Source organism: Arachis ipaensis, chromosome B4, assembly GCF_059453495.1.
Source record: "Arachis ipaensis isolate K30076 ecotype BB chromosome B4, ASM5945349v1, whole genome shotgun sequence".
Lineage (NCBI taxonomy): Eukaryota > Viridiplantae > Streptophyta > Magnoliopsida > Fabales > Fabaceae > Arachis > Arachis ipaensis.
In genome coordinates, this window is record NC_142439.1 from 118,553,173 (window position 1) to 118,562,072 (window position 8,900).

The window sequence follows — 8,900 nt, forward strand, 5'->3', positions numbered from 1 at the left end:
TATGTCTTATTATTTGTGTTACAGATGCTGACCATGATGGCATTCGTTATGAAGAAATTCCAAAACTGTGAAGGATTTTTGATACGTTACAGCAGACACAAAAATTTCATGCTAGTTATGCTAAGAAAGTATGCTTCGTTACCAAGATCAGAAACACAAACTATGACAAATCCAAAAGGAACTAAAGTTACCCATCAACCAATCCATCCATTGTACTCGTGAAGGGAATCGAGTCTCTCGGGTGAAGGCAGCAGCTCGAGAACATAAGATATCATCAACCAAATACAAAGCAAGGATATATGTCATGTTGGACAAAGAAAAGATGATTTGGATGGAGTCGAGATTAGAATTAAGGCATTCACATCCATGTTCGTCTAAACAATCGATCCACTACCATCAAAATAGCGAGCTTAATGTCCATGCTAAGTGTGTGATTGAGGACAACGACGAGGTTGGAATACAACCAAACAAGACATACCTTGCACTTGCTAATGAAGTAGGTGGTTCTTCGAATTTGAATTTCTCAGAAAAAGATATCATAAATTATATCACGAGCAATCCCCGGTTCACTGATAACAATGCTAACTTCGGAGAAATGTCAAAGTACTTTTTATGCATGAAAGATATCAATCCAAACTTCTTCTATGCAATGGACGTTGATGACAGTCTCAAGTTGAGGAGTGCACTCTGGGTAGATGCAAGGTGCAAAGTATCATATGAATACTTTTGTGATGTGGTATCTTTTGACACCACATACAAGAAAAATAAGTAAGTAATTTTTTGTTTAGGGTATTGTCACACCTTTGATCTATCCGTTATATGTTTAAATGTGTCAATTCTTTTTGTCTTTCTTGTAGGCATAAACTACCATTTGTTTTCTTTGTGGGTGTTAACCATCATGGAAAATCAACTCTCTAGGGTGTGCTTTATTAGGAAATGAGGAAATCTCCAGCTTCGAATGGGTTTTCAAGAATTGGGTGAATTACATGAAAAATCCTCCCAAGGGATTTATCACAGACCAATGCAAATCAATGTTTGGAAAAATTAATAAAGTTCCACCAGATACTCGTCGCAGGCAGCATATATGGCACATTATGAAAAAGATACATCAAAAGCTAATTGGTTACACTCACTACAGAGGGCTGCACGCTGACATGCTTGGAGTTATATGGAATTTTCGATCAGTGGATGCGTTTGAGAGTGAGTGGTCTAGTTTCTTACAAAGATACGATCTTCATCCCAATAAATGGCTTTTAGGTTCACCTCTTGTCTTTAATGAGCTTTTTGGTTTTGTTACTTACTGTTTGGAGATGTTTATTTTTCCGTTGTTCAGCTGTTCTCTATATGCAGTATTAAGATGTTTTTTACTGTATCATTCTAAATATTTTTTTGCTTAGTTATGCCGGTGTTCTCTTGTTGTATATCTGACGAGAGACGTGGCCCGAAATCGCCTCCAGCGTATTCTGTTATTTCTGCAGATCGCGCATGTCACGTGTACGCGTCAGTCACGCGTATGCGTCGCTGGTCGTTTTGGCGTGTGATGAGCGGATAATTTATACGCTTTTTGGCATTGTTTTTAGTATGTTTTTAGTAGAATCTAGTTACTTTTAGGGATGTTTCCATTAGTTTATATGTTAAATTCACATTTCTGGACTTTACTATGAGTTTGTGTGTTTTTCTATGATTTCAGGTATTTTCTGGCTGAAATTGAGGGACTTGAGCAAAAATCAGATTCAGAGGTAGAAGAAGGACTGCTGATGTTGTTGGATTCTGACCTCCCTGCACTCAAAGTGGATTTTCTGGAGCTACAGAACTCAAAATGGCACACTTCCAATTGCGTTGGAAAGTAGACATCCAGGGCTTTCCAGCAATATATAATAGTCTATACTTTGACCGAGTTTATACGACATAAAAGGGCATTGAACGCCAGTTCTACGCTGCTGTCTGGAGTTAAACGCCAGAAACACGTCACAAACCAGAGTTGAACGCCAGAAATACGTTACAACCTGGCGTTCAACTCCAGAAAGAGCCTCTGCACGTGTAACATTCAAGCTCAGCCCAAGCACACACCAAGTGGGCCCCGGAAGTGGATTTATGCATCAATTACTTACTTTTGTAAACCCTAGTAACTAGTTTAGTATAAATAGGACTTTTTACTATTGTATTTGACATCTTTGGACGCCTGGTTCTTAGATCATGGGGGCTGGCCTCTCAGCCATGCCTGGATCTTTCACTTATGTATTTTCAACGGTAGAGTTTCTACACTCCATAGATTAAGGTGTGGAGCTCTGCTGTTCCTCGTGAATTAATGCAAAGTACTACTGTTTTTCTATTCAATTCAACTTATTCCGCTTCTAAGATATTCATTCGCACTTCAACATGAATGTGATGAACGTGAAAATCATTATCATTTCCTATAAACGCGTGCCTGACAACCACTTCCATTCTACCTTAGATTGAATGAGTATCTCTTGGATCTCTTAATCAGAATCTTCGTGGTATAAGCTAGATTGATGGCGGCATTCATGAGAATCCGAAAAGTCTAAACCTTGTCTGTGGTATTCCGAGTAGGATTCTGGGATTGAATGACTGTGACGAACTTCAAACTCGCGAGTGCTGGGCGTAGTGACAGACGCAAAAGGAGGGTGAATCCTATTCCAGCATGATCGAGAACCACAGATGATTAGCCGTGCTGTGACAGAGCATTTGGACCATTTTCACAAGAGGATAGGATGCAGCCATTGACCACGGTGATGCCTCCAGACGATTAGCCATGCAGTGACAGCGCATCGGACCATTTTCCAGAGAGGATTAAAAGTAGCCATTGACAATGGTGATGTCCTTACATAAAGCCAGCCATGGAAAGGAGTAGGACTGATTGGATGAAGACAGCAGAAAAGCAGAAGTTCAGATGGACGAATGCATCTCTATACCTTTATCTGAAATTCTCACCAATGACATACATAAGTATTTCTATCTTTATTTTCTGTCTATTTATTATTTAATTTCGAAAACTCCATAATCAATTATTATCCGCCTGACTGAGATTTACAAGATGACCATAGCTTGCTTCATACCAACAATCTCCGTGGGATCGACCCTTACTCACGTAAGGTTTATTACTTGGATGACCCAGTGCACTTGCTGGTTAGTTGTATCGAAGTTGTGAATGAAAAACAATTTATTAAGACGCGCGCACATAGTTTTTTGGCGCCGTTGCCTGAGATCACAATTTCGTGCACCAAGTTTTTGGCGCCGTTGCCGGGGATTGTTCGAGTTTGGACAACTGACGGTTCATCCTGTTGCTCAGATTAGGTAATTTTCTTTTTATTTTGTTTTCAAAAAGTTTTCAAAAATTTTTCAAAAAAAAAAATCTTTCAAAAATTTCTCATCTGTTTTCAAAAATTATTTCAGAATTTTTAAGAATGAATTCTAGAGTTTCATGAAAAATATTGGAGCCTGGCTGGCTGTAAAGCCATGTTTAATTCCTTTGGATAGGGGCTTCCAACCATCAGCATAGAGGCAAGTTAATTGGAATGTCAGCTGTGGCATGTCTGAGTTACATACTAAAGCTTGGCTGGCTATTAAGTCATGCCTAACCCTCAGATTGGAGCTTTAGACTAAGAGTACAAGATTCCTGGAATTCATACTAAAAATTTTGAAATCCTTATTTTCTTTTTTCTATATGTTTTTCGAAAATAATATACAAAAATCCAAAAAAATTTATAAAATCATAAAAATAAAAAATATTTTGTGTTTCTTGTTTGAGTCTTGAGTCAGATTTTAAGTTTAGTGTCAATTGCATGTTCATCTTGCATTTTTCGAAAAAATAATGCATTCATGGTGTTCTTCATGATCTTCAAGTTGTTCTTGGTAAATCTTCTTGTTTGATCTTGATGTTTTCTTATTTTGTGTCTTTTCTTGTTTTTCATATGCATTCTTGCATTCATGGTGTCTGAACATGAAAGATTTCTAAGTTTGGTGTCTTGCATGTTTTCTTTGCATATAAAATTTTCAAAAATATGTTCTTGATGTTCATCATGATCTTCAAAGTGTTCTTGGTGTTCATCTTGACATTCATTGTTTTGATCTAAAAATTTTCATGCATTGCATCATTTTCATGTTTTTCTCTCTCATCATTAAAAATTCATAAAAATCAAAAAAATATCTTCTCCTTTTTCTTCTCATAAATTCGAAAATTTGAGTTGACTTCTTCAAAACTTTTTAAAATCTAGTTGTTTCTTATGAGTCAAATCAAATTTTCAATTTAAAAATCTTATCTTTTTCAAAATCTTTTTCAAAATTCAAATCTTTTTCATTTTTCTTAGTTATTTTCGAAAATTTTTAAAATATTTTTCAAAAATCTTTTTCTTATCTTTATCACATAATTTTCGAAAATAACATCATCAATTAATGTTTTGATTCAAAAATTTCAAGTTTGTTACTTACTTGTTAAGAAAGATTCAAACTTTAAGTTCTAGAATCATATCTTGTGATTTCTTGTGAATCAAGTCATTAATTGTGATTTTAAGAATCAAATCTTTTTCAAAAACTAATTTCAATCATATCTTTTCAAAAATATCTTCTTATCTTATCTTTTTCAAAAATTTGATTTTAAAATATCTTTTCTAACTTCTTATCTTCTTATCTTTTCAAAAATTGATTTTCAAATTTGCTTCAACTAACTAACTAACTTTTTGTTTGTTTCTTATCTTTTTCAAAACTACCAAACTAACCCTCTCTCTCTAATTTTCGAAAATATCTTCCTCTTTTTCAAAAATTCTTTTTAATTAACTAATTGTTTCAATTTTTAATTTTAATTTGATTTTAATTTTCGAAAATTACTAACCTTTTTCAAAAAACTATTTTCGAAAATCACTAACCCTTTTTCAAAAATAATTTTCGAAAATCCTTCTCTCTCATCTCCTTCTATCTATTTATTCATCTACTAACATCTCTCCCCCACTCACCAAAAATCCGAACCCTCTCTCTCTGAGTTCAGATTTTCTCTTCTTCTTTTCTTCTACTCACATAAGGGAACCTTTATACTGTGGTAAAAAGGATCCCTATTATTATTATTTTTCTGTTCCTTCCTTTTTCATATGAGCAGGAGCAAGGACAAGAATATTCTTGTTGAAGCAGATCCAGAACCTGAAAGGACTCTGAAGAGGAAACTAAGAGAAGCTAAATTACAACAATCCAGCAAGCACCTTTCAGAAATTTTCGAACAAGAAGAGGAGATGGCAGCCAAAAATAATAATAATGCAAGGATGATGCTTGGTGATTTTACTGCACCTAATTCCAATTTACATGGAAGAAACATCTCCATTCCCACCATTGGAGCAAACAACTTTGAGCTGAAACCTCAATTAGTTTCTCTGATGCAGCAGAACTGCAAGTTTCATGGACTTCCATCTGAAGATCCCTTTCAGTTCTTAACTGAATTTTTGCAGATCTGTGATACTGTAAAGACTAATGGAGTAGATCCTGAAGTCTACAGGCTCATGCTTTTCCCTTTTGCTGTAAGAGATAGAGCTAGAGTGTGGTTGGACTCTCAACCCAAAGATAGCCTGAACTCTTGGGATAAGCTGGTCAAGGCTTTCTTAGCCAAGTTCTTTCCTCCTCAAAAGCTGAGTAAGCTTAGAGTGGATGTTCAAACCTTCAGACAGAAAGAAGGTGAATCCCTCTATGAAGCTTGGGAGAGATACAAGGAACTGACCAAAAAGTGTCCTTCTGACATGCTTTCAGAATGGACCATCCTGGATATATTCTACGATGGTCTGTCTGAATTAGCTAAAATGTCATTGGATACTTCTGCAGGTGGATCCATTCACCTAAAGAAAATGCCTGCAGAAGCTCAAGAACTTATTGACATGGTTGCTAATAACCAGTTTATGTACACTTCTGAGAGGAATCCTGTGAGTAATGGGACGCCTCAGAAGAAGGGAGTTCTTGAAATTGATACCCTGAATGCCATATTGGCTCAGAATAAAATATTGACTCAGCAAGTCAATATGATTTATCAGAGTCTGAATGGAATGCAAGCTGCATCCAACAATACTCAAGAGGCATCTTCTGAAGAAGAAGCTTATGATCCTGAGAACCCTGCAATAGCAGAGGTAAAGTACATGGGTGAACCATATGGAAACACCTATAACCCCTCATGGAGAAATCACCCAAATCTCTCATGGAAGGATCAAAAGCCTCAACAAGGCTTTAATAATGGTGGAAGAAACAGGTTTAGCAATAGCAAGCCTTTTCCATCATCCACTCAGCAACAGACAGAGAACTCTGAACAAAATACTTCTAATTTAGCAAACTTAGTTTCTGATCTATCTAAGGCCACTGTGAGTTTCATGAATGAAACAAGGTCCTCCATTAGAAATTTGGAAGCACAAGTGGGCCAGCTGAGTAAAAGGATCACTGAAACCTCTCCTAGTACTCTCCCAAGCAATACAGAAGAAAATCCAAAAGGAGAGTGCAAGGCCATTGATATAACCATCATGGCCGAATCCAAAGAGGAAGGGGAGGACGTGAATCCCAAGGAGGAAGACCTCCTGGGACGTCCAGTGATTAATAAGGAGTTTCATTCTGAGGAACCAAAGGAATCTGAGGCTCATCTAGAGACCATAGAGATTCCATTAAACCTCCTTATGCCATTCATGAGCTCTGATGAGTATTCCTCTTCTGAAGAGAATGAGGATGTTACTGAAGAGCAAGTTACCAAGTACCTTGGTGCAATCATGAAGCTGAATGCCAAATTATTTGGTATTGAGACTTGGGAAGATGAACCTCCCTTGTTCACTAATGAACTGAGTGATCTGGATCAACTAACATTGCCTCAGAAAAAACAAGATCCTGAAAAGTTCTTAATACCTTGTACCATAGGCACCATGACCTTTGAGAAGGCTCTATGTGACCTTGGGTCAGGGATAAACCTCATGCCCCGCTCTGTAATAGAGAAACTGGGAATCTATGGGGTGCAAGCTGCTAAAATCTCATTAGAGATGGCAGACAATTCAAGAAAACAGGCTTATGGACAAGTAGAGGACATGTTAGTAAAGGTTGAAGGCCTTTACATCCCTGCTGATTTCATAGTCCTGGATACTGGGAAGAATGATGATGAATCCATCATCCTTGGAAGACCCTTCCTAGCCACAGCAAGAGCTGTGATTGATGTTGACAGAGGCGAACTAGTCCTTCAATTGAATGAGGACTCCCTTGAGTTTACAACCCAAGGTTATCCTTCTGTAAACATGGAAAAGAGGCATAGTAAGCTTCTCTCAAAACAGAGTCAACCAGAGCCCCCACAGTAAAACTCTAAGTTTGGTGTTGGGAGGTCACAACCAAACTCTAAGTTTGGTGTTGAACTCCCATATCCAAACTCTAAGTTTGGTGCTGGGGAGTCTCAATAATGCTCTGAACATCTGTGAGGCTCCATAAGAGCCCACTGTCAAGCTATTGACATTAAAGAAGCGCTTGTTGGGAGGCAACCCAATTTTTATCTAATTTTTATTTTCATGGTTTTTCATGTTTTATTAGGTTCATGATCATGTGGAGTCACAAAATAAATATAAAAATTGAAAACGGAATCAAAAACAGCAGAAGAAAAATCACACCCTGGAGGAGGATCTCACTGGCGTTTAAACGCCAGTAAGGAGCATCTGTCTGCCGTTCAACGCCAGAACAGAGCATGTTTCTGGCGTTGAACGCCAGAAACAAGCAGCATCCTGGCGTTCAAACGCCAGAAATGCACAGTGAAGAAGAGCTGGCACTGAACGCCAGAAACAAGCATCTGGCTGGCGTTCAACGCCAGAAATATGCTGCATCTGGGCGTTGAACGCCCAGAATAAGCATCAATTTGGCATTTAAACGCCAGAATTGCATGCAAAGGCATTTTACATGCCTAATTGGTGCAGGGATGCAATTCATTGACACCTCAGAATCTGTGGACCCCACAGGATCCCCACCTACCACCACTCACTCTCTTCCCTCTTCTCAAATCCTCTCTTCCCAATAAACACTCTTCCCCAAAACTCTTCACCAATCACCTCAATCTCTCTTCCCTATCACCACTCCACCACTCACATCCATCCACTTTTCCCCATAAACCTACTTCATAAACTCCACCTACCTTCAAAATTCAAAATCACTTTCCCACCCAAAACCTACCCTTATGGCCGAACCTTACCCCCCTCCCTTCCCTATATATAGCCCTCCATTCTTCCTCATTTTCACACAACACAACCCTCTCTTCCCCTTCTTGGCCGAAACACATATCTCTCTCCCTCTCCTCCATTTCTTCTTCTTCTTCATCTATTCTTTTTTCTCTTGCTCGAGGGCGAGCAATATTCTAAGTTTGGTGTGGTAAAAGCATAAGCTTTTTTTTTTTCCATTACCATTGATGGCACCTAAGATCGGAGAATCCTCTAGAAAAGGGAAAGGGAAGACAAAAGCTTCCACCTCCGAGTCATGGGAGATGGAAAGATTCATCTCCAAAGCTCATCAAGACTACTTCTATGATGTTGTGGCCAAGAAGAAGGTGATCCCCGAGGTCCCTTTCAAGCTCAAGAGAAATGAGTATCCGGAAATCCGACATGAGATCCATAGAAGAGGTTGGGAAGTTCTAACAAACCACATCCAACAAGTCGGCATTCTAATGGTTCAAGAGTTCTATGCCAATGCATGGATCGCTAGGAACCATGATCAAAGTAAGAACCCGAGTCCAAAGAATTATATTACAATGGTTCGGGGAAAATACTTAGATTTTAGTCTGGAAAATGTGAGGTTGGCGTTCAACTTGCCTATGATGCAAGGAGATGCACACCCCTACACTAGAAGGGTCAACTTTAATCAAAGGTTGGACCAAGTCCTCATGGACATATGTGTGGAAGGAGTTC

The 8,900-nt window shown here is 38.3% G+C and overlaps 1 protein-coding gene and 1 non-coding gene across 2 annotated transcripts; one reads left to right on the forward strand and one right to left on the reverse strand.

Annotated features, from left to right (window-relative positions):
• The first annotated feature begins 304 nt into the window (after positions 1-304).
• LOC107636897 (protein FAR1-RELATED SEQUENCE 5-like) lies at positions 305-918 on the forward strand. Its single transcript, XM_016340368.1, has 2 exons — positions 305-768; positions 858-918. Exons 1-2 carry the CDS (start codon positions 305-307, stop codon positions 916-918), a joined length of 525 nt encoding a protein of 174 aa, XP_016195854.1.
• Positions 919-5,636: 4,718 nt separating this feature from the next.
• Positions 5,637-5,744, reverse strand: LOC148568939 (small nucleolar RNA R71). The gene has a single exon (XR_015882761.1). It is a non-coding gene; the product is annotated as a small nucleolar RNA R71 (small nucleolar RNA).
• Positions 5,745-8,900: the final 3,156 nt, after the last annotated feature.